General features: G+C 42.9%; 1 protein-coding gene across 2 annotated transcripts in view; it reads left to right on the top strand.

Moving 5' to 3' along the window:
- LOC110524583 (BMP/retinoic acid-inducible neural-specific protein 3) overlaps positions 1 to 25,470 on the top strand; it is a 56,956-nt gene extending 31,486 nt beyond the window's left edge. For both annotated transcript variants that reach the window (XM_036978426.2, XM_036978427.2), the window contains 4 exons: positions 11 to 247; positions 10,180 to 10,402; positions 23,634 to 23,976; positions 24,121 to 25,470. In XM_036978426.2, the coding sequence (XP_036834321.1) occupies positions 11 to 247; positions 10,180 to 10,402; positions 23,634 to 23,976; positions 24,121 to 24,909 (1,592 nt within the window). In that variant the 3' untranslated portion in view covers positions 24,910 to 25,470. The remainder of the gene's footprint in view (positions 1 to 10; positions 248 to 10,179; positions 10,403 to 23,633; positions 23,977 to 24,120) is intronic.
- Positions 25,471 to 25,836: the final 366 nt, after the last annotated feature.

The following is a 25,836-nucleotide window of genomic DNA, read 5'->3' as shown; positions in this document are numbered from 1 at the left end:
TGTTTTACAGGCCTGCAGGTTATCCTGCCAGACTACCTGAGGGACAGTTTTGTCCAGGCTGCTCTAAGCTACATTGCCTGTAATGGGGAGGGGGGCTTCGTCTGTAAGGACAATGACTGCTGGTGCAAGTGTGACACCAAGTTCCCAGAATGCAACTGTCCCTACATGGACATCCAAGCCATGGAGGACAGTCTACAGAGGATCACTGAGACCTGGGGGACACTCTACAAGGAGTTTGAGGATTCAGGTGAGGACAAATTGGCTCTAGAACTTTTTTTATTTATTTTTATATCTCTAGTAGACAAACATGCCTTAGAGATAAAGATAGAACAAATCCTTGGTTTTGTATTGAACTTTCAGATCTCATTATAATGAGAAATCAGGCTTGGGCCAAGGCTAGAAAACCGACTTGGTAGCAGATTGACAGTGTTTCAGGCAATTGAGAAATATATGTACTTCCTCGATAAAGAAAGATAAATCAAGCTACTTTTTTAAGTTCTATCTCAGACTCTGCTGGTGATCCGTCAAAATGTTGGAAAACAGTTCATGCACTGAAATGTGGAAATTCCTGTCCTTCCCTGCCTAAGCAAGTTGTGTCAGACTCTGGCATCATTACTGAGAAAAAATGTATATGTGATGCTTTTAATCAGCATTTTATCTCAGCAGGCTTTTTATTTGAAATAAATTGTGATTTAATTTAGCCTGGTCAGTCATTCTACTGCTTTTCCCTCCACCAGCGTCTAGTTGCCTCAATGGAAGATCAGTGAGTCTTTGTTTTCATTTCAGCAATGTTCCACTTTTTAACGCCTTGCTTAAAAAAAAATGTTTTTAACTGGTTTGCTTTATCGTTTCCTGCTGCAGCTTTCTGCTCCCCTGATTGCAGAGTCATTGACACATATTTTTATCTGACGATTATCTCAGGGTTTACACCTCCAATAATTATATTCTCTGAAATGTTTTATGAAAAGTTTCCTTGATATTACGAAAGGCGTCCCACAGGGATTGATTTTAGGTCATGTACATTTTTCTGTCTATATAAAAATGTTGGTCTATCTGCAAAAAATATGCAGATGACACAAATGTTTAAGCTATTGCCCCCACAGTTGACCAGGCTCTTTCGGAGCTTCAATCTACCTTCATTGCTTTGCAGAAAGCCTTTGTTGAACTGAAATGGGTACTTAATGCAGGTCAATCCAAGTATACGTGATTCACATAAAAATGTATCTGATGCTTTATGCATGGTGGTGCCCTCCTGTCCTCGCTTATAAATATCTGGGTATCAGGATTGATAAAAAGCTATCTTTCAAAAAGCTTAATGAATTACATTGAACAAAAAACAAACTCAACATGCAACAATTTCAAAGATTTTACTGAGTTACAGTTCATATAAAGGAATCAGTCAATTGAAATGAATAAATTAGGCCTAATCTATTGATTTCACATGACTGTGACACATCTCGTGACACACAAAGTGTGACACATCTCCTTTGCACAGAGTTGATCAGGCTGTTGATTGTGGCCTATGGAATGTTGTCCCACTCCTCTTCAATGGCTGGTGAAGTTGCTGGATATTGGCGGGAACTGGAACACGCTGTCGTACACGTCGATCCAGAGCATCCAAAACGTGCTCAATGGGTGACATGTCTGGTCATGCAGGTCATGGAAGAACTGGGACATTTTCAGCTTCCAGGAATTGTATACAGATACTTGCAACATGGGGCCATGTATTATCATGCTGAAACATGAGGTGATGGAGGCAGATGAATGGCACGACAATGGGCCTCAGGATCACATCACGGTATCTCTGTGCATTCAAATTACCATTGATGAAATGAAATTGTGTTCGTTGTCCATAGCTTTTATGCCTGGCCATACTATAACCCTACCGCCACCATGGGGTTCTCTGTTGAAATCAGCAAACTGCTCACCCACACGACACGCCATACTAGAGGTCGACCGATTAATCGGAATGGCCGATTAATTAGGGCCGATTTCAAGTTTTCATAACAATCAGTAATCTGTATTTTTGGACACCGATTATGGCCGATTACATTGCACTCCACGAGGAGACTGCGTGGAAGGCTGACTACCTGTTATGCGAGTGCAGCAAGGAGCCAAGGTAAGGTGCTAGCTAGCATTTAACTTTTCCTAGAAAAAACAATCAATCTTAACATAATCACTAGTTAACCACACATGGTTGATGATATTACTAGTTTATCTACCTTGTCCTGCGTTGCATATAATCAATGTGGTGCCTGTTCATTTATCATTGAATCACAGCCTACTTTGCCAGACGGGTGATTTAACAAGCGCATTCGCGAACAAAGTGCTGTCGTTGCACCAATGTGTTCCATAACCATAAACATCAATGCCTTTCTTAAAATCAATACACAAGTATATATTTTTAAACCTGCATATTTACTTAATATTGCCTGCTAACATGAATTTATTTTAACTATGGGAATTGTGTCACTTCTCTTGCGTTCTGTGCAAGCAGAGTCAGGGTATATGCAGCAGTTTGGGCCGCCTGCCTCATTGCGAACTGTGTGAAGACCATTTCTTCCTAACAAAGACCGTAATTAATTTGCCAGAATTGTACATAATTATGACATAACATGGATGGTTGTGAAATGTAACAGCAATATTTAGACTTAGGGATGCCACCAGTTAGATAAAATACGGAACGGTTCCGTATTTCACTGAAAGAATAAACTTTTCTTTTTTTTCCAAAATGATAGTTTCCGGATTTGACCATATTAATGACCTAAGGCTCGTATTTCTGTGTGTTATTATATTATAATTAAGTCTATGATTTGATAGAGCAGTCTGACTGAGCGGTGGTAGGCAGCAGCAGGCTCGTAAGCATTCATTCAAACAGCACTTTCCTGCATTTTCCAGCAGCTCTTCGCTGTGCTTCAAGCATTGCGCTGTTTATGACTTCAAACCTATCAACTCCCGAGATTAGGCTGGCAAAACTAAAGTACCTATTAGAACATCCAATAGTCAAAGGTATATTAAATACAAATGGTATAGAGAGAAATAGTCCTATAATAACTACAACCTAAAACTTCTTACCTGGAAATATTGAAGACTCATGTTAAAAGGAACAACCAGATTTCATATGTTCTGAGCAAGGAGCAAGTTAGCTTTTTTACATGGCACATATTGCACGTTTACTTTCTTCTCCAACACTTTGTTTTTGCATTATTTAAACCAAATTGAACATGTTTCATTATTTATTTGAGACTAAATTGATTTTATTGATGTATTATATTAAGTTAAAATAAGTGTTAATTCAGTATTGTTGTAATTGTAATTATTACAAATATATATATACAAATCTGTTGATTAATCGGTATCGGCTTTTTTGGTCCTCCAATAATTGGTATCGGCGTTGAAAAATCATAATCGTTCGACCTCTACGCCATACACCAGGATTTCCCAAACTCGGTCCTCGGGACACCAAGGGGTGCATGTTTTGGTTTTTGCCCTAGCTGATTCAAATAATCAACTAATCATCAGTCTTTGATAATATGAATCAGCTGTGTAGTGTTAGGGTAAAAACAAAAACGTGCACTATTTGAGGTCCCGAGGACCGAGTTTGGGAGTTCCTGCCATACACACTGTCTGTCATCTGTTCGGTACAGTTTAAACTGGGATTCATTCGTGAAGAGCACACTTATCCAGCGTGCCAGTGGCCATCATACGTGAGCATTTGTACACTGCAGTCAGGTCAAGACCCTGGTGAGGACAAAGATCACTCTGAGACGGTTTCTGTCAGTTTGTGCAGAAATTCTTCATTATGCAAACCCACAGTTTCATCAGTTGTCCAGGTGGCTGGTCTCAGATGATCCCGCGGGTAAAGAAGTGGAGGTCCTGGGCTGGCGTGGTCCTGGGCTGGCGTGGTTACATGTGGTCTGATGTTGTGAGGCCAGTTGGACATATAGCCAAATTCTCTAAAATGACATTGGAGGCTGTGTAGGTAGAGTAATGAACATTCAATTATCTGCCAACAGTTCTGAGATATTTTATTTCAGCTCGTAAAACATGGGACAAACACTTTACATTTTGTGTTTATATTTCCGAATAGTTAAGAAATTAACATTTCATTTCTAGGAATGCCTTTCATTAAATAGCAGAAAATAAATAATTCAGACGCCATTCATACAAGTTATAGACTATGGCAATATTGTCCATATGAATGCAGCTGCCACTGTATTGAAGGCATTGGACACAGTTTATCAGTACACACTGCATTCTGTATCAGAAAGTAGGCTGGCCTTCTTTGAAGTCTCGTAGATCGATGCATTGCGCTCTTGTTTATAAAGCATTCCTGCATAAACTTCTGCCGTACCTTACTACATTGTTAACTTACAGACATACAAGACACCAAATCAAATCAAATCAAATTGTATTTGTCACATACACATGGTTAACAGATGTTAATGTGAGTGTAGGGAAATGCTTGTGCTTCTAGTTCCGACAATGCAGTAATAACCAATGAGTAATCTAGCCTAACAATTTCACAACAGCAACCTTGTACACACAAGTGTAAAGGGATGAAGAATATGTACATAAAGATATATGAATGAGTGATTGTATAGAATGGCATAGGCAAGATGCAGTAGATGGTATCGAGTACTGTATATACATATGAGATGAGTAATGTAGGGTATGTAAACATTATATTAAGTGGCATTGTTAAAGTGGCTAGTGATACATGTATTACATAAAGATGGCAGATGCAGTAGGTGGTATAGAGTACAGTATATACATATGAGATGAGTAATGTAGGGTATGTAAACATCATATTAAGTGGCATTGTTTAAAGTGGCTAGTGATACATTTTTTATATGTATGGCAGCAGCCACTCAATGTTAATGGTGGCTGTTTAACAGTCTGATGGCCTTGAGAAAGAAGTTGTTTTTCAGTCTCTCGGTCCCTGCTTTGATGCACCTGTACTGACCTCGCCTTCTGGATGATAGCGGGGTGAACAGGCAGTGGCTCGGGGGGTTGTTGTTCTTGATCTTTATGGCCTTCCTGTGACATCGGGTGGTGTAGGTGTCCTGGAGGGCAGGTAGATTGCACCCGGTGATGTGTTGTGCAGACCTCACTACCCTCTGGAGAGCCCTATGATTGTGGGCGGAGCAGCTGCCGTACCAGGCATACAGCTCGACAGGATGCTCTCGATTGTGCATCTGTAAAAGTTTGTGAGTGCTTTTGGTGACAAGCCGAATTTTGAAGAGGCACTGCTGCGCCTTCTTCACAACGCTGTCTGTGTGAGTGGACCAATTCAGTTTGTCCGTGATGTGTACGCCGAGGAACTTATAACTTTCTACCCTCTCCACTACTGTCCCCTCGATGTGGATAAGGGGGTGCTCCCTCTGCTGTTTCCTAAAGTCCACGATCATCTCCTTTGTTTTGTTGACTTTGAGTGTGAGGTTATTTTCCTGACACCACACTCCAAGGGTCCTCACCTCCTCCTTGTAGGCCGTCTCGTCGTTGTTGGTAATCAAGCCTACCACTGAAGTGTTGTCTGCAAACTTGATGATTGAGTTGGGGGCGTGCATGGCCATGCAGTCCTGGGTAAACTGGGGCCCCAGTGTTGAGGATCAGCGGGGTGGAGATGCTGTTACCTACCCTCACCACCAGGGGGCGGCCCGTCAAGAAATCCAGTACCCAGTTGCACAGGGCGGGGTCGAGACCTGGGGTCTCGAGCTTGATGACGAGTTTGGAGGGTACTATTGTGTTAAATGCTGAGCTGTAGTCGATGAACAGCATTCTCACATAGGTATTCCTCTTGTCCAGATGGGTTAGGGCCGTGTGCAGTGTGGTTGCGATTGCGTGGTCTGTGGACCTATTTGGGCGGTAACTAAATTGGAGTGGGTCTAGGGTGTCAGGTAGGGTGGAGGTGATATGGTCCTTGACTAGTCTCTCAAAGCACTTCATGATGATGAATGTGAGTGCTACGGGCTGGTAGTCATTTAGCTCAGTTACCTTAGCTTTCTTGGGAACAGGAACAATGGTTGCCCTCTTGAAGCATGTGGGAACAGCAGACTGGGATAACGATTGATTGAATATGTCCATAAACACACCAGCCAGCTGGTCTGCGCATGCTCTGAGGACGCGGCTTGGGATGCCGTCTGGGCCTGCAGCCTTGCGAGGGTTAACACGTTTAAATGTTTTACTCACGTCGGCTGCAGTGAAGGAGAGTCCGCAGGTTTTGATAGCGGGCTGTGTCAGTGGCACTGTATTGTCCTCAAAGCGAGCAAAGAAGTTGTTTAGTCTGTCTGGGAGCAAGACATCCTGGTCCGCGACGGGGTTGGTTTCTTTTTGTAATCCGTGATTGACTGTAGACCCTGCCACATACCTCTTGTGTCTGAGCCATTGAATTGCGACTCTACTTTGTCTCTATAATGACGCTTAGCTTGTTTGATTGCCTTGCGGAACGAATAGCTACACTGTTTGTATTCGGTCATGTTTCCGGTCACTTTGCCCTGGTTAAAAGCAGTGGTTCACGCTTTCAGTCCCGTGCGAATGCTGCCATCAATCCACGGTTTCTGGAAAATGTTATTTGTCACATGTGCAATAATACAACAGGTGAAGACCTTTCCTTGAAATGCTAACTTACAAGCCCTTAACCAACAATGCAGTTTTATGAAAATAGAGTTAAGAAAATATTTACTGAATAAACAAGAGTAAAAAATAAATACAAATAAAAGGCAACACTGAGTCAATGTAAGTGATTATAGGTTAGTCAAGGTAATTTGTACATGTAGGTAGGGGTAAAGTGACTATGTTGTGCGGTAGCAGAGAGAACAGTCTATGACTTCGGTGACTGGAGTCTTCGACCATTTTTTGGACCTTCCTCTGACACCGCTTAGAAACTCTAGAGATCCCTTTGATCTGTTTTTTTTTTTTTTTTTTTTGGCACCTTACTTGTGGAAGACTCTCTCAAATAAGTCGTTTTGCATTTTGTGTATTGTTGTGAAAATGTATGTGTATAGTGTATATTGATGTGTATTAATATGTACAGTACCAATCAAAAGTTTGAACACACCTACTCATTCAAGGGTTTTTCTTAATTTGTACTATTTTCTACATTGTAGAATAATCGTGAAGACACCAATAATAAGAAGAGACTTGCTTGGGCCAAGAAACATGAGCAATGGACATTAGACCAGTGGAAATCTGTCCTTTGGTCTGATGAGTACAAATTTAAGTTTTTTGGTTCCAACTGCCGTGACTTTGCCAGATGCAGAGTAGGTGAATGGATTATCTCTGCATGTGTGGTTCCCACCGTGAAGCATGGAAGAGGGGGTGTGATGGTGTGGGGTTGCTTTGTTATGGACACTCTGTGATTTATTTAGAATTCAAGGCACTCTTATCCAGTATTGCTACCACAGCATTCTGCAGTGATATGTCATCCCATCTGGTTTGCGCTTAGTGGGAATGCAATTTGTTTTTCAACAGGACAATGACCCAACACACCTCCAGGCTGTGTAAGGGCTGTTTGACCAATAATTAGAGTGATGGAGTGCTGCATCAGTTGACCTCATCTACAATCACCCGACCTCAACCGAATTCAGATGGTTTGGGATGAGTTGGACAGCAGAGTGAAGGAAAAGCAGCCAACAAGTGCTCAGCGTATGTGGGAACGACTTCAAAACTATTGGAAAAGCATTCCATGTGAAGCTGGTTGAGAGAATGCCAAGAGTGTGCAAAGCTCTCATCAAGGCAAAGGGTGGCTACTTTGAGGATGGCTCAACACAGTACATGTCAGCTACTACAGTGACTAAAATGACTGCAACCCTTATCAAAGAGTTTCAGTTAGTTTCAGAGTGGGTGGAAAGGAATAAGTTAGACCTAAATATTTCTAAAACTAAAAGCACTGTATCTGTTACTGTCAGTGTCAAAACATATTGATACAACAGTAGCTAAGATGGGGAGAAGTATGTCCATGATAAGGCGCTGCTCTGCCTTCTTGACAGCAATGTCAACAAGGCAGGTCCTACAGGCCCTAGTTTTGTCGCACCTCGACTACTGTTCAGTTGTGTGGTCAGGTGCCACAAAAAAGGACTTTGCAATTGGTTCAGAACAGGGCAACACGGCTGACCCTTGGATATACACAGAGAGATAATATTAATAATATGCATGTCAATCTCTCCAGGCTCAAAGTGGAGGAGAGATTGATTTCATCACTGCTTGTATTTATGAGAGGTATTGACATGTTGAATGCACCGAGCTGTCTGTTTGAACCACTGGTGCACAGCTCAGACACCCATGCATTCCCCACAAGACATGCCACAAGTGGCCTCCTCACAGTCCCCAAGTCCAGAACAGACTATGGAAGGTGAACAGTACTAAACAGAGCCATGACTACATGGAACTCTATTTCACATCAAGTAGCTCATGCAAGCAGTCAAATTAGATTAAAACAACAGATTAAAAAAACACCTTATGGAACAGCGGGGACTGTGAAGCAACACAAACATAGGCACAGACACATGCATACACACACACACGATAGCATATGCACTATGAACACACGTACACATGGATTTTGTACTGTATATACAGTATGTGATAGTCGGGGCCTGAGGGCACACAGTCTGTGACTGTATTGTAATGTTTTTTTTTAATTGTATAAACTGGCTTAATTTTGCTGGACCCCAGAAAGAGTAGCTGCTGCCTTGGCACTGCTGATGAGGATCCATAATAAATACAAATACAAATACTTTGAGGAACCTCAAATATAAACTATATATTTTGATTTGTTTAACCCTTTTTTGGTTACTACATGATTCCATATGTGTTATTTCATCGTTGTAATGTCATCACAACTATTCTACAATGTATAATATAGTAAAATAAACTTTAAAAAAAATGGAATGAGTAGGTGTGTTCAAACTTTTGACTGATACTGTATATAGGGCTGATCTGTGAAAGAGACTGCTCGTCTCAGCCTCACTCCCTGTCAAAGTAAAGTTTAAATAAAAAATGAATACAAAATTGTTTTAGATCCTATTATATATTAAGATGCTCAAACTATTACACGTTTACTTTGATATATGAAGTGTCCAGTGCCACTCAGTTGACATGCAATATCTACAGGTGTCTTCAGCTAGCTTAGCTGTAAACTTACTCGTTGTGCATGCAGTTGATAATTTATAAATTAATGTGGACAATCTTTGAAAAGTTTCTGTAGGGGACTATGTGAGCCGAATAAAAGTGTTTTATCATGTCACACCCTTAAAGGTGGAGGACTGTTCCTGTGTACCCAAGACATATTTATATATACAGTTGAAACAGTGTAAACCATAATGACTCACAGTGAAACCTGGGGGACTTGGCACACGATCTGTGAACAGCAAATCACAACCTGACATGATTGGATTACAAAATCAACATCTCCTTGCACAGGTAGTTTACAATATGTCTCGAGCAGATTAATCATACATAAAAAACATTTATTACAAGTCCAGTGTTTCACATTGGCATAGTAACATCTTATGAATGAGGGCACTTAGTATAATCTGGGGGTATTATTGCCTCTCTATGTCACTCTGCAGTGGCCATGGTTGCTGAGGTGAAATCAGAATGGATGGGCATTTTTTTCTCTTCTATTTTTTGGTGTGTGAAATATCTGTGCAATTACTTTCAAAGTTTATGTTTTAATAGCAGGGAGGAGAGGAGAGTGCAGGGCAGTGCCAGGAATAAAGAGTTTTTCAGGTGTGGTCGTAAACGTGTCCTTCGGTAAAGGATATCAAAGACGTGTCAACGTTCTGCTCTATCAGCGGAATGGGATGCCAGCAGGAAGAAAGTAACCACGGAAACGTAGAACATGGCAGTTCTGGAACCAATTACATTGTTCTCCTTTAGCCTTGAGGAATGTGGCGACATGCCTGAAGTGATCGTATGCACTTTCTTTTCCAGCATAGGACCAAACAGATTGTGCAGGGAAAATCCCAGTTATACCTTTTGTAAGCAGATTTGTTTCATTGTTTTACTTTGAATCATTGTGTCCTGTTCATTTCTTTACTTTAAATAATTTCCAGGTGTTAAGAAAGTTCTACCTCCACAGATGTCCCCTGGCCATATTCATGGCATGTTCATTTAAAAACAATCACCTTTAGAAAAAGTGGCCTCTTCTTTTCATTTTCACTCTCTTTCTGACAGATGAGTTCAAGACCTTCCTTATGAGGCTCCCGCAGAACTTCTTCCTGAATGTGTCGACTATCCAGCACCTTTGGTCGTTGGATGGCGTGTTCCAGTGGCGCTATGAGCAGCTGGAGAACAGCATGAGTGTGCTCTTCAGACGAGCCCAGAGAGTGGTGTTCAAGCTCTTCAGCCTCAGCAAGAGGTGCCAGAGGCAGCCTCACATCCGCCTACCCAGAGAATGGTAAGAGTCCCGTTCTGCTCCTACAATACAGCTCTTTCCACTGAGCCCCAATTACACTTTAATCACCCATCCAGGAAGCTGATAGCGATCCTCTCTACCTCTCCCTGTGTGAGTGGGAGAAACAGGGAGCCAGCCAAGCAATGTTTATCTACTTTATTACTGCTGCTCTGAAGAAAACTGGAAGTACTATACTTTTTTTTTGTGAAGAGAAATATCCGTAGACTGTGGAGAGATGGAGAGAGAAAGTGGAATGTTTGTCTGTTTGCATGGGAGTGAAGCGGAACACTTGAAAGGCTAACACTTGAAAGGCTCCCCTACGTCCCGTTCGTTTGCAGCACTTCACACAGACGATGTATGATTGATTTCACTTCCTGGGGCCAGTTCCACTGCTAACAATGAAATCAAATCAAATCCTTGAATTAAATATAATTTGTCAAATGATTCATAAACAACAAGTACAGACTAAGAGTGAATGCTTACTTTTCCAACAATGCAGAGTTAAAGATAAACAATAAAACAATATAAAATAAAAATAGAAATAGCAACAAGAGGAATAAATACACAGTGAATAACAAGTAACAATGACGAGTAAAAATAACATATAGATATATATAGGTTGTACAAAATAAAATGGCTATACACAGGGAGTACCAAAATATCATGGCTATATACAGAGAGTAGAAACTAACATGGATATACAGTGCATTCAAGAAGTATTTAGACCCCTTCACTCTTTCCACATTTTGTTATGTTACAGCCTTAATCTAAAATAGATTTTTTTGGTTTAAACTCATCAATCTACACGCAATACCCCATAATGAGAAAGCGAAGACAGGTTTTTAGACATTTTTGCTAATTTATTACAAATAACAAACAGAAAAACCTTATTTACATAAGTATTCAGACCCTTTGCTCTGAAACTCGAAAATGAGCACAGGTGCAACCTGTTTCATTGATCATCCTTGAGATGTTTGTACAACTTGATTGTAATCCACCTGTAGTAAATTAAATTGATCGGACATGATTTGGAAATGCACACACCTCTCTATATAAGATTGCACAGCTGACAGCGCATGTTAGAATAAAAACCAAGCCATGTGGTCAAAGGAATTGTCTGTAGAGCTCCGAGATAGGATTGTGTCAAGGCAAAGATATGGGGAAGGGTACCAAGACATTTCTGCAGTATTGAAGGTCCCCAAGAACACAGTGACCTCCATCATTCTTCAATGGTGCAGAACCCCCAACACTCTTCCTAGAGCTGAAGAAGACCAAACATAGCAATTGGAGGAGAAGAGCACTGGTCAAGGAGGTGACCAAGAACCCGATGGTCATTCTAACAGAGCTCCAGAGTTCCTCTGTGGAGATTAAAGAACCTAACAACCTTCCATCTCTGTAGCTCTCCAGCAATCAGGCCTTTATGGTAGAGTGGCCAGACAGAAACCACTCCTCAGTCAAAGGCACATGACAGCCCGCTTGGAGTTTGCCAGATGGCACCTAAAGGACTCTCAAACCATGAGAAACAAGATTCTCTGGTCTGAAGAAACCAAGACTGAACCTTTTGGCTTGAATGCCAAGCGTGAAGTTTGGAGGAAACCCTGCCCCATCCCTACGGCAGCATCATGCTTTGGGGATGTTTTTCGACGGTAGGGACTGGGAAACTAGTCAGGATCGAGGGAAAGATGAACAAAGTACAGATGGATCCTTGATGAAAACCTGCTCCAGAGCGCTCATACTGTGGCGACGGTTCACCTTCCAACAGGACAACGACCCTAAGCCCACAGCCAAGATAACGCAGGAGTAGCTTCGGGACAAGTCTTTGACTGTCCTTGAGTGCCCCAGCCAGAGCCCGGACTTGAACCCAGTCTAACATCTCTGGAGAGTTTTGAAAATAGCCGGGCAGCGACACTCCCCATCCATCCTGACAGAGCGTGAGAGGATCTGCAGAGAAGAATGGGAGAAACGACCCCCAAATACAGGTGTGCTAAGCTTGTAGCGTCTTAGCCAAGAAGACTCAAGGCTGTAATTGCTGCCAAAGGTGCTTCAACAAAGTACTGAGTAAAGGCTCTGAATACTTATATAAATGTCATATTTCAGTTTCTCTTTTTATGAATTTGCAAACATTTCTAAAAACCTGCTTTGTCATTATGGGGTATTATGTGTAGATTGATGAGGAGGGAAAAAAATGAATCCAAAAGATCAAGGGGTCTGAGTACATTCAGAATGCACTGGATACAGGGACTATCAGTGCCGAGTCAATATGCAGGGGTACGAGGTAATTGAGGTAGCTTATTGTATAGACAGTTGAAGTCGGAATTTTACATACACCTTAGCCAAATACATTTAAACTCAGGTATTCACAATTCCTGACATTTAATCCAAGTAAAAATTCCATGTCTTAGGTCAGTTAGGATCACAACTTTATTTTAAGAATGTGAAATGTCAGGATAATAGTCGAGAGAATGATTTATTTCAGCTTTTATTTCTTTCGTCACATTCCCAGTGGGTCAGAAATTTACATACACTCAATTAGTATTTGGTAGCATTGCATTTAAATGGTTTAACTTGGGTCAAACTTTTCAGGTAGCCTTCCACAAGCTTCCCACAATAAGTTGGGTGAATTTTGTCCCATTCCTCCTGACAGAGCTGGTGTAACTGATTCAGGTTTGACGGCATCCTTGCTCGCACACGCTTTTTCAGTTCTGCCCACAAATGTTCTATGGGATTGAGGTCAGGGCTTTGTGATGGCCACTCCAATACCTTAACTTTGTTGTCCTTGAGCCTTTTTGCCACAATTTTGGAAGTATGCTTGGGGTCATTGTCCATTTGGAAGACCCATTTGCGACCAAGCTTTAACTTCCTGACTGATGTCTTGAGATGTTGCTTCAATATATCCAGTTATTTTTCCTTCGTCATGATGCCATATATTTTGTGAAGTGCACCAGTCCCTCCTGTAGCAAAGCACCCCCACAACATGTTGCTACCACCCCCATGCTTCGTGGTTGGGATGGTGTTCTTCGGCTTGCAAGCCTCCGCCTTTTCCCTCCAAACATAACGATGGTCATTATAGCCAAACAGTTTTATTTCTCCAACAAGTACGATCTTTGTCCCTATGTATAGTTGCAAAACGTAGTCTGTCTTTTTTATGGCGGTTTTGGAGCAGTGGCTTCTTACTTACTGAGCGGCCTTTCAGGTTGTATCGGTATAGCACTCGTTTTACTGTGGATATAGATACTTTTGTACCTGTTTCCTCCAGCATCTTCAGAAGCTTCTTTACTGTTATTCTGGGAGTGATTTGCACTTTTCGCACCAAAGTACATTCATCTCTAGGAGACAGAACGCGTCTCCTTCCTTAGCGGCATGACGGCTGCGTGGTCCCATGGTGTTTATTCTTGCGTACTGTTGTTTGTACAGATGAGCGTTGTACCTTCACGCGTTTGGAAATTGCTCCCTAGGATGAACCAGACTTGTGAAGATCTACAATTTATTTTCTTAGATCTTGGCTGATTTCTATTGATTTTCCCATAATGTTAAGCAAGGAGGCACTGAGTTTGAAGGTAGGCCTTGAAAAGACATCCACGGGTACACCTCCAATTGACTCAAATTATGTCAATTAGCCTATCAGAACATCAGGACATCATCAGGACATCATTTTCTGAAATGTTTCATGCTGTTTAAAGGCACAGTCAACTTAGTGTATGTAGACTTCTGACCCAATGGAATTGTGATACAGTGAATGATCAGTGAAATAATCTGTCTGTAAACAATTGTTGGAAAAATTACTTGTGTAATGCACAAAGTAGATGTTCTAACCGACTTGCCAAAACTATAGTTTGTTAACAAGAAAGTTGTGGAGTGGTTGAAAAACAAGTTTTAATAACTCCAACCTAAGTGTATGTAAACTTCCAACTTCAACTGTAGGTAGGGATAAAGTGACTAGGCAACAGGATAGATAACATGCTGAGCTGTAGCAGCAGGGTGAAAGTGTGTGTGTGTGTGTGTGTGTGTGTGTGTGTGTGTGTGTGTGTGTGTGAGAGTGTTTGTATTGTGTTGGGGTGTAAATGTAAGTATGTGTGAGTGTATGAGTAGAGTCCAGTGTGTGTGCAGAGAGTCAGTGCAAGATAATTTGTAAAAATTACCCGGGTAGCCATTTGATTAGCTATTTAGCAGCCTTGTTTAGCAGTCTTATGGCTTGGAAGCTGTTCATAGTCCTGTTGGTTCCATACTTGATGCACTGCACTTGGTGCACTTGCCATCCAGTAGCCGAGAGTACAGTCTTTGACAATTTTTTAGGCCTTCCTCTGACACTCTCTGGATAGAGGTCCTGAATGGCAGAGATTATGACCACGGTGATGTACTGCGCCGTATCCATCACCCTCTGTTGCGCCTTGCTGTCGAGAGCCTTGCAGTTGTCATACCAAGCTGTAATGCAGCCGTTCAAGATGCTCTCAATGGTGCAGCTGTAGAACTTTTTGAGGATCTGAGGTTCCATGCCAAATCTTTTCAGCCTCCTGAGTGGGAAGAGATGCTGTCGTTCCCTCTTCACAACTGAGTGTCTGTGTGTGGACCATGTTAATTACTTAGTGATGTGGACACAGAGGAACTTGAAACTCTTGACCCGCTTCACTACAGCCCCCTCAATGTGTATGGGGGCATGCTCCCCCCTACGTTTTATGTAGGCCACAATCAGCTCCTTTGTTTTTCTGACGTTGAGTAAAAGGTTGTTGTCCTGACACCACACTGCCAGGTCTCTGACCTCCTCTCTATAGGCTGCCTCATCGTTGTTGTGTCAGTTCCTACCACCGTTGCGTCATCAGCAAAGTTGATGAAGGTGTTGGAGTCATGCGCGGCCTCGCAGACGTTGGTGAACTTGGAATACAGGAGAGGACTAAGCACACACCGTGTTGATGGTCAGTGTGGCTGATGTGTTGTTGCCTACCCTCACCGCCTCGGGGCGGCCCGTCAGGTAGTTCAGGATCCAGTTGCAGAGGGAAGTGTTCAGTCCCATGGTCCTGAGCTTGTTGATGAGCTTGGAGGGGACTATTGTGTTAAATGCCAAGCTGTTGTCAATAAACAGCATTCTTACATATTGATTCCCTTTGTACAGGTTTGTAAGGGCAGTGTGGAGTACAATAGAGATTGCATCATCTGTGGATGTGTTGGGGCGGTATGCGAATTGGAGTGGAGCAAGAGTGTCTGGGATGATGGTGTTGATGTGAGCCATAACCAGCCTTTCAAAGCATTTCATGGCTAAAGATGTGGGTGTGATAGTCATTTAGGCAGGTTACCTTGACGTTCTTGGGCATGATGACTATGGTGGTCTGCTTGAAACAAATTGGTTTTACGGACTGGTTCAGGGATTGGTTGAACATTCCAGTAAAGAAACTTGCCAGCTGGTCAGCACATGCTCTGTGTATGCGTCTTGGTAATCCGTCTGGCCCTGTTAACCTGTTTAAAGGTCTTGCATCAGCTACGGAGAGCGTGATCACACAGTCATCCGGAACAGCTGGTGCTGTCATGCACGTTTCAATGTTGCTTGCATCGATGCGAGCATAGAAGGCATTTATCTTGTCTGGTAGACTCGCGCAGCTGGTCAGCTCACGGCTTGGTTTCCCTTTGTTAACTGTGATAGTTTACATGTCCTGACATGCTGTTGAGTGTCAGAGCCGGCGTAGTAAGATTCGATCTTAGGAAGTGTTCGAAATGTACACAATTGTTTCCCGGAAGATAATGGGGTGCTGTCATTCAGGTGAGGGTTTAGTATTTTTTTTATTTGGTCCAGGGGATGGTCATGTAATTTGTAATCGGTTAACAAACCTAACGCAATGGTAAATCTAAGCGCTGGCGGTAGCGCTGTAGGTTCGGGGGGGGTGTCAGAAATATTTGAGCTATTTTCAAAACCAAAAAGTATCAGAGCAGTGCTGGCAGTGGCACAAACTGACTTTTGATGAATAAACCAGTTGTGGGTGTGTCAAGGCTTTGCCCCTCACTGGCCAATCAGAATGTCCTCCACGGCTAAATATGTGGTTTCTTCAAGATGTGTATTTATGGTATTTTATGTAATAGAGTTTGTTACACAAATTATAGAAACGAAATAACAAAATGTAGACTAATCCCATCTTTGCTAAAATGTTAACTTGAACCTGTTTGCAGTCGATATTGTTCTAAGTAATTGCATGGCTTCAATGGGTAAATATATACATAGCATGTGCTCTTATATGTGTACGCGGACAAGGCCTACTGAGGAGTACCGGAGGTAAGCTTGCTACTGATATAATTGATAAAAAAATATATATATATATGAAGGAAATGGCTGACACAATCTATGGATAGTAGGCAATAATTGTGTCTGTCAAACAGGTAGGCCTACCTCTTATTCCTTGAATAGGAAGAAATAGGCTCCAACAGAAAGACCTCTTGTTGTTAGTAGCCTAAAGTCAAATTAAAATGAAGACTGTTTAAATGAATTAGGACTGCTCAAATGAACCATTTATAGATTGTGTCAGCCATTTCCTTCAGTCACCATGAACCCGTTAAATATCTCAGTGTCAGTGAGGGAAGGGCTTAATGTGGTAAGTTTAAACCCGGGCTCGAATTGGGGGGGTGGGTGAGGGTATGTGATGGTATTGTGGCTTTTGTTAAGATCTATAACAACGCTTTAGTCCGTAATGCTAGACACAAGCTGTAAAATGCACGGGAAAGATGAGACTCTGATGCATATGGGATATCTTTGGTTTGTCTGTATGACATTCAGAGGCTGCGCTACAAACTTCTTTAGCAGAGGAGACAAAAAAGTATTGGGAAGTAATGTGTGATTCTGTCACAATCAATTGAAGTTCAACATTTCAACAGGCTATTAAACAACATACTAACTCTAAATCAATCCAGGAATAATTATTTAGGCTATATTAATATTTCAAGGCTAGCCTGCCATTTAAGAAATAAATTGTGAAGCATTTGTGACATGCTACAGGCTGGCAGGAACACTCAACATTTCAACAACACATCAATAACAGCACTTCAACAACATGCCTATAAATATAGGCTGTATAAAATGACATTTCGAAAAAGTATTATTTAGAATGAAATAATAATGAAAAGAAAAATGCCTTCTTAGGCTATACTGTACATTAATTCGACAGTGCCTTCAAATGAACTTTTAGAAACACGAATTTGGCCAGTCTTTGGTTTGAGGATCATGTGGTGTGGTGTGCTATGCATGCCTGGTTTGTTAATTTAGCTTAGCAAATGCTCTTATATTCCCATGCCCTAATCACAGTCAACACAAATCTATTTTGGAACAACAATATCTTGGAATAAAATATGATAAATGAGAAAATGACAGTTTCCAGAATGAAAAAAAGTTACAAGTGCATATAGGCCTACCTGATGATATGCAGCTCCTGTGTAAAACAAAAAAAAACAATAGCCTGTATAGAAATCAAACTGTCCAGTGCTGCAACCTGCCGTCATTCATTATCATGTTCTGTTTTGGTATTAAAATATTCTGCTTGATTCACGGCCTATGAATGTGCATTTTCTTGTTTTCTTATGGCCCTATACAGCTCATTGAGTGCGGTCTTAGTGGTAAATAGACAGCTACGAATAATATAGATTAAAACTCTTGGTAAATAGTATAGTCTGCAGTTTATCATGAGGTATTCTAACTCAGGTGAGCTTAACCTGGAGACTTCCTTAACATTAGACATTGGGCACCAGCTGTTGTTGACCCAAAGACACACCAACCTCCCTTCGTCTTACCTGAGTCTGCTGTCCGGTCTTGACGATGCATAGAAAAACCAGCACGATGTATATCCATGTCCACGTTCAGCCTCGACTCTGAGAAACATAGGATATTACAGTTTTTCAGGTCCCGTTGATGGGATAGTCTCAAATGTAGCTCATCCTGTTTGTTCTCCAGCGATTGCACGTTCGCCAATAGAACAGAGGGTAATGGCAGTCTATTTTGCCACTGCTTCCTCTTTCGAGTCCCGGGGAGTAGGGCCTGGTCCGGAGCGAGCAGGATGTCCAGAGCTGCCAACTCCTTGAAGTAGAAATGTTTGTCCAATTCGAGGTTGGTGATCTCTGGTCATATGAAATATGGTGGAGACATTATGCACAAATAAATCAAATCAAATCAAATCAAATTTTATTTGTCACATACACATGGTTAGCAGATGTTAATGCGAGTGTAGCAAAATGCTTGTGCTTCTAGTTCCGACAATGCAGTAATAACCAACAAGTAATCTAACTAACAATTCCAAAACTACTGTCTTGTACACAGTGTAAGGGGATAAAGAATATGTACATAAGGATATATGAATGAGTGATGGTACAGAGCAGCATAGGCAAGATGCAGTAGATGGTATCGAGTACAGTATATACATATGAGATGAGTATGTAAACAAAGTGGCATAGTTAAAGTGGCTAGTGATACATGTATTACATAAGGATACAGTCGATGATATAGAGTACAGTATATACGTATGCATATGAGATGAATAATGTAGGGTAAGTAACATTATATAAGGTAGCATTGTTTAAAGTGGCTAGTGATATATTTACATCATTTCCCATCAATTCCCATTATGAAAGTGGCTGGAGTTGAGTCAGTGTCAGTGTGTTGGCAGCAGCCACTCAATGTTAGTGGTGGCTGTTTAACAGTCTGATGGCCTTGAGATAGAAGCTGTTTTTCAGTCTCTCGGTCCCAGCTTTGATGCACCTGTACTGACCTCGCCTTCTGGATGATAGCGGGGTGAACAGGCAGTGGCTCGGGTGGTTGATGTCCTTGATGATCTTTATGGCATTCGCCTTCTTCACAATGCTGTCTGTGTGAGTGGACCAATTCAGTTTGTTTGTGATGTGTATGCCGAGGAACTTGAAACTTGCCACCCTCTCCACTACTGTTCCATCGATGTGGATAGGGGGGTGTTCCCTCTGCTGTTTCCTGAAGTGCACAATCATCTCCTTAGTTTTGTTGACGTTGAGTGTGAGGTTATTTTCCTGACACCACAGTCCGAGGGCCCTCACCTCCTCCCTGTAGGCCGTCTCGTCGTTGTTGGTAATCAAGCCTACCACTGTTGTGTCGTCCGCAAACTTGATGATTGAGTTGGAGGCGTGCGTGGCCACGCAGTCGTGGGTGAACAGGGAGTACAGGAGAGGGCTCAGAACGCACCGTTGTGGGGCCCCAGTGTTGAGGATCAGCGGGGAGGAGATGTTGTTGCCTACCCTCACCACCTGGGGGCGGCCCGTCAGGAAGTCCAGTACCCAGTTGCACAAGGCGGGGTCGAGACCCAGGGTCTCGAGCTTGATGACGAGCTTGGAGGGTACTATGGTGTTGAATGCCGAGCTGTAGTCAATGAACAGCATTCTCACATAGGTATTCCTCTTGTCCAGATGGGTTAGGGCGGTGTGCAGTGTGGTTGAGATTGCATCGTCTGTGGACCTATTTGGGCGGTAAGCAAATTGGAGTGGGTCTAGGGTGTCAGGTAGGGTGGAGGTGATATGGTCCTTGACTAGTCTCTCAAAGCACTTCATGATGACGGAAGTGAGTGCTACGGGGCGGTAGTCGTTTAGCTCAGTTACCTTAGCTTTCTTGGGAACAGGAACAATGGTGGCCCTCTTGAAGCATGTGGGAACAGCAGACTGGTATAGGGATTGATTGAATATGTCCGTAAACACACCGGCCAGCTGGTCTGCGCATGCTCTGAGGGCGCGGCTGGGGATGCCGTCTGGGCCTGCAGCCTTGCGAGGGTTAACACGTTTAAATGTCTTACTCACCTCGGCTGCAGTGAAGGAGAGACCGCATGTTTTCGTTGCACGCCGTGTCAGTGGCACTGTATTGTCCTCAAAGCGGGCAAAAAAGTTATTTAGTCTGCCTGGGAGCAGGACATCCTGGTCCGTGACTGGGCTGGATTTCTTCCTGTAGTCCGTGATTGACTGTAGACCCTGCCACATGCCTCTTGTGTCTGAGCCGTTGAATTGAGATTCTACTTTGTCTCTGTACTGACGCTTAGCTTGTTTGATAGCCTTGCGGAGGGAATAGCTGCACTGTTTGTATTCGGTCATGTTACCAGACACCTTGCCCTGATTAAAAGCAGTGGTTCGCGCTTTCAGTTTCACGCGAATGCTGCCATCAATCCACGGTTTCTGGTTAGGGAATGTTTTAATCGTTGCTATGGGAACGACATCTTCAACGCACGTTCTAATGAACTCACACACCGAATCAGCGTATTCGTCAATGTTGTTGTCTGACGCAATACGAAACATGTCCCAGTCCACGTGGTGGAAGCAGTCTTGGAGTGTGGAGTCAGCTTGGTCGGACCAGCGTTGGACAGACCTCAGCGTGGGAGCCTCTTGTTTTAGTTTCTGTCTGTAGGCAGGGATCAACAAAATGGAGTCGTGGTCAGCTTTTCCGAAAGGGGGGCGGGGCAGGGCCTTATATGCGTCGCGGAAGTTAGAGTAACAATGATCCAAGGTCTTTCCACCCCTGGTTGCGCAATCGATATGCTGATAAAATTTAGGGAGTCTTGTTTTCAGATTAGCCTTGTTAAAATCCCCAGCTACAATGAATGCAGCCTCCGGATGAATGGTTTCCAGTTTGCAAAGAGTTAAATAAAGTTCGTTCAGAGCCATCGATGTGTCTGCTTGGGGGGGGATATATACGGCTGTGATATAATCGAAGAGAATTCTCTTGGTAGATAATGCGGTCTACATTTGATTGTGAGGAATTCTAAATCAGGTGAACAGAAGGATTTGAGTTCCTGTATGTTTCTTTCATCACACCATGTCACGTTAGTCATAAGGCATACGCCCCCCCCCCCTCTTCTTACCAGAAAGATGTTTGTTTCTGTCTGCGCGATGTGTGGATAAACCCGTTGGCTGCACCGCTTCGGATAGAGTCTCTCCAGTGAGCCACGTTTCCGTGAAGCAAAGAACGTTACAGTCTCTGATGTCCCTCTGGAATGCTACCCTTGCTCGGATTTCATCAACCTTGTTGTCAAGAGACTGGACATTGGCAAGAAGAATGCTAGGGAGTGGTGCACGGTGTGCCCGTCTCCGGAGTCTGACCAGAAGACCGCCTCGTTTCCCTCTTTTTCGGAGTTGTTTTTTTTTTGGGGTCGCTGCATGGAATCCACTCCGTTGTCCTGTTTGTAAGGCAGAACACAGGATCCGCGTCGCGAAAAACATATTCTTGGTAGTACTGATGGTGAGTTGATGCTGATCTTATATTCAGTAGTTCTTCTCGACTGTATGTAATGAAACCTAAGATGACCTGGGGTACTAATGTAAGAAATAACACGTAAAAAAACAAAAAACTGCATAGTTTCCTAGGAACGCGAAGCGAGGCGGCCATCTCTGTCGGCGCCGGAAGTCGATATAGTCGGAAGTCGATACAGTTAAGATCAGTGTAAAAACAAAACACAAAAAAAAAGCAGAATTGGTCAGGTAAGACTGCTGCTATCCAGGCTGTATCACATCCGGCCTTGATTGGGAGTCCCATAGGGCGGCGCACAATTGGCTCAGCGTCGTCCGGGTTTGGCCGGAGTAGGCCGTCATTGTAAATAAGAATGTGTTCTTAATAACTGACTTGCCTAGTTAAATAAAGGTTAAATAAAAATGAATTAATAAAAAATAATAATCCACTGCAGTGCCATCTTCTTACACATTATGAAGGAATAATATGGAGAGAGAAGTCGATTTATAGAGCAAATAATAATTCGACTTCTGAGTCGGTTAAAACTACACTTTGTGTTCTAACTTTCACCATTAGTCCTACTGATTTTGCTCTCTAAATGCCTCTTTCAGAATATTGTTCTCTTTTTTTCAAAGATGTGTATTTTCGCAGAGTGCATTAATAATGATATATGTTTTATTTCGTTTTTTACTCACAGAAGCATATTTTCCCATTACAATAATACCTGTTTTGATTTGATTAGATTTTTTTTACGAAGTACACTACATATACAAAAGTATGTGGACACCCCTTCAAATGAGTGGATTTGGCTATTTCAGCCACACCCGTTGCTGACAGGTGTATAAAATCGAACACACAGCCATGCAATCTACAAATACAAATATTGGCAGTAGAATGGCCTTACTGTAGAGCTCAGTTACATTCAACGTCGCACCTTCATAGGATGCCACCTTTCTGACAAGTCAGTTTGTCAAACTTCTGCCCTGCTAGAGCTGCCCCGGTCAACTGTATTGTGGTGTTATTGTGAAGTGGAAAAGTATAGGAGCAACAGCGGCTGTGGCAGGCTGCAAAAGTTCACAGAACGGGACCGCTGAGTGCTGAAGTGCGTGGCGAGTAAAAATCGCCTGTCCTCGGTTGCAACACTCACTACCGAGTCCCAAACTGCCTCTGGAAGCAACATCAGCATAAGAACTGTTCGTCCGGAGCTTCATGAAATGGGTTTCCATGAGCAGCCACACACAAGCCTTTCACCATGCGCAATGCAAAGTGTCGGCTTGTGTGGTGTAAAGCTCGTCACCATTGGACTCTAGAGCAGTGGAAATTCGAGTGATGAATCAAATCTGTTTTTGGCGGAAGCCAGTAGAACGCTACCTACCCCAATGCATAGTGCCAACTGTAAAGTTGGTTGGAGGAGGAATAATGGTCTGAGGCTGTTTTTCCATAGTTTGTGCTAGGCCCCTTAGTTCCAGTGAATGGAAATTGTAACTCTACAGCACACAATGACATTCTAGACGATTCTGGCTTTCAACTTTGTGGCAATTTGGGGAAGGCCCTTTCCTGTTTCAACATGACAATGCCCCCATGCACAAAGCGAGGTCCATGCAGAAATGGTTTGTCGAGATTGGTGTGGAAGAACTTGACTGGCCAGCACAGAGCCCTGACTTCAACTTCATTGAACACCTTTGGGATGAATTGGAAAGCCCGCTGCGAGCCAGGCATAATCACCCAACATCAGTGCCCGACATCACTAATGCTCTTGTGGCTGAACGGAAGCAAGTCCCCACAGCTGTGTTCCAACATCTAGTAGAAACTGTTCCCAGAAGAGTGGAGGCTGTTATAGCAGCAAATGGGGGACCAACTTCATATTAATGCCCATGATTTTGGAATGAGATGTTTGACGAACTGGTGTTCACATACTTTTGGTCATGTAGTGTATAATTGTGCAAAAAAGTTTCTAAATAAACCAATTCAATTCACATCCATTTTAATTCCCAAATGTTTTGTTTTATGTTGTCTGTCTCTCTGTCTACATCCCAGGCCCCAATCCTACTGGCTGATACACTTCCAGTCTCTCCTCTACTGTTCTGAGAACAACCAGCTGGGTTCCTTCTCTGAGGAGCTCCACAGCTGTACCTGCAGCTACGAGCACAGCCCTTGCCAGCTGCCCCCACCATGTGCCATCGGAGAGGGTCCCGCCTGCGCAGCCTGTGCCCCAGACAACCACACACGATGTGGGAGCTGCAACCCTGGCTACGCCCTAACACAGGGGGCCTGCAGACCCATGGTGGCTGACTCAACAGAGAACTACCTGGGCTTTGAGACAGACCTACAGGACCTGGAGCTGAGATACCTCCTGCAGAGGGCCGACCGTAGGCTGGAGGTAAATACATGGCTATTTGATTTTGTGAACGATTTTGTGGATAAGTTGTAGAGATATTTTAAATGTAATAAAGTTGAGTAGGATCTTGAAAAAGTAGATTGACTATTGTCTTAACAACTTAAACAACTGTATCTGTCCTTCCAGGTCCACGCCATCTTCATCAGCAATGACATGCGCCTGAACAGCTGGTTTGACCCATCCTGGAGGAAGAGGATGCTGCTGACGCTGAAAAGCAACAAGTACAAGTCCAACCTGGTCCACATGCTGCTGGGCGTGTCTCTCCAGATCTGCCTGACCAAGAACAGCACACTGGAGCCCGTCCTCACCCTCTACATCAACCCCTTCGGAGGCAGCCACTCTGAGAGCTGGTACATTCCAGTCAGTGAGAACAGCTTCCCAGACTGGACGGCCACCAAACTGGATCTACCCCTGGAGTGCTTCAACTGGACCCTGACACTGGGCAACAAGTGGAAGACCTTCTTTGAGACCATCCACATCTACCTGCGGAGCCGGATAAAGATGCAGGGCGCTGGAGGTCCAGCGGGGGCTATGAACGACAGCCTCTACTATGAGCCATTAGAAATGGTTGACCCTTCACGGAACCTGGGCTACATGAAGATCAACAGCATCCAAGTATTTGGCTACAGCATGCACTTTGACCCGGAAGCAATCCATGACCTGATCTTGCAGCTGGACTACCCATACACCCAGGGGTCCCAGGACACGGCTCTGCTGCAGCTGCTGGAGATCAGGGACCGGGTCAACAGACTGTCCCCCCCAGGTCAGCAGAGACTAGACCTGTTCGCATGTCTGCTAAGACACCGGCTCAAACTGACAGCCAGTGAGGTGGTCCGCATACACGCCTCCCTGCAGGCCTTCAGCAACCGCCTGCCAAACTCTCTGGATTACGAGACCACCAAGCTGTGTAGTTAACAGCTACTATGGAATGACTGGGAGATGTTAAAGCTCAACGGCTACAAGGGGAACTATTGGACGGCTAAATGGTATACTGCTACAGTAGTTTGACTTTCAATGGTTTGTTGATTCTCTGGATTACAAGACCTTAAATTTATGTACTTAACTGTTACAGAGACACAATAAGGACATGTGAATTGTGTCTTTTGGCTTTCAGTTGGGTTGTGACTCAATGTCTTGTAAATGGTTGAGAGATGCTGGAAGCTGGTGCTTTTTTGTCCACAGAAGACACACAAAAACTCTGACACCATAAACAAAAACAGATCTAGAAAATCAGATATGTAACTCTCTCCACATCCACTTCACCATCTTGTTTAAATACAACCCTGCTCATTTATACAGTGTATACTGAAGCCAACTGGAGGGACCTTTTAAGATACATGGTACAGTCTGTTTGTTTGTAACTCTTTTATATGTTATTTTGCTTCAGTGACAGTGCACTTCCCATAACAACCAGAATACAGTGGTATCAGTCAGATTTGTAGATAACTTGTTATTAAAACATGAATTAACAACTGTGGAGAATATTTGTCAAACTTACTTATAGCCGAGTAACAGCTGTTGTTACATCTCATTGTCAGACACATTTATCGCAGCAATTAAAACCACTTAGGAACTGAGTGAATGAAATTAAAAATGATAGCAGAGTTTGATCAAATAATCATGAACCTCTATTTCATTAATTTATGCGGTTAGCTTATGGATGGTGACCAAGCTTCTCCATCCTAATTAAGTAGACTTTGTAACAGGAACAATTGAATCAATGTATTGTTGTACAGGGAATGTGCACACACACGGGGACACACACCAAAAATGAAGATATGAGTAAACAAAGCTGAGATTATTGTAAAACTGGTTCCTTTAGGGTTGTGGCTTAACAACCCA

This window comes from Oncorhynchus mykiss, chromosome 5, assembly GCF_057628025.1.
Source record: "Oncorhynchus mykiss isolate SJ-2025 chromosome 5, ASM5762802v1, whole genome shotgun sequence".
Classification (NCBI taxonomy): domain Eukaryota; kingdom Metazoa; phylum Chordata; class Actinopteri; order Salmoniformes; family Salmonidae; genus Oncorhynchus; species Oncorhynchus mykiss.
Note: the sequence above shows the minus strand (reverse complement) of the source record. Positions and strands in the feature narration are given on the sequence as shown.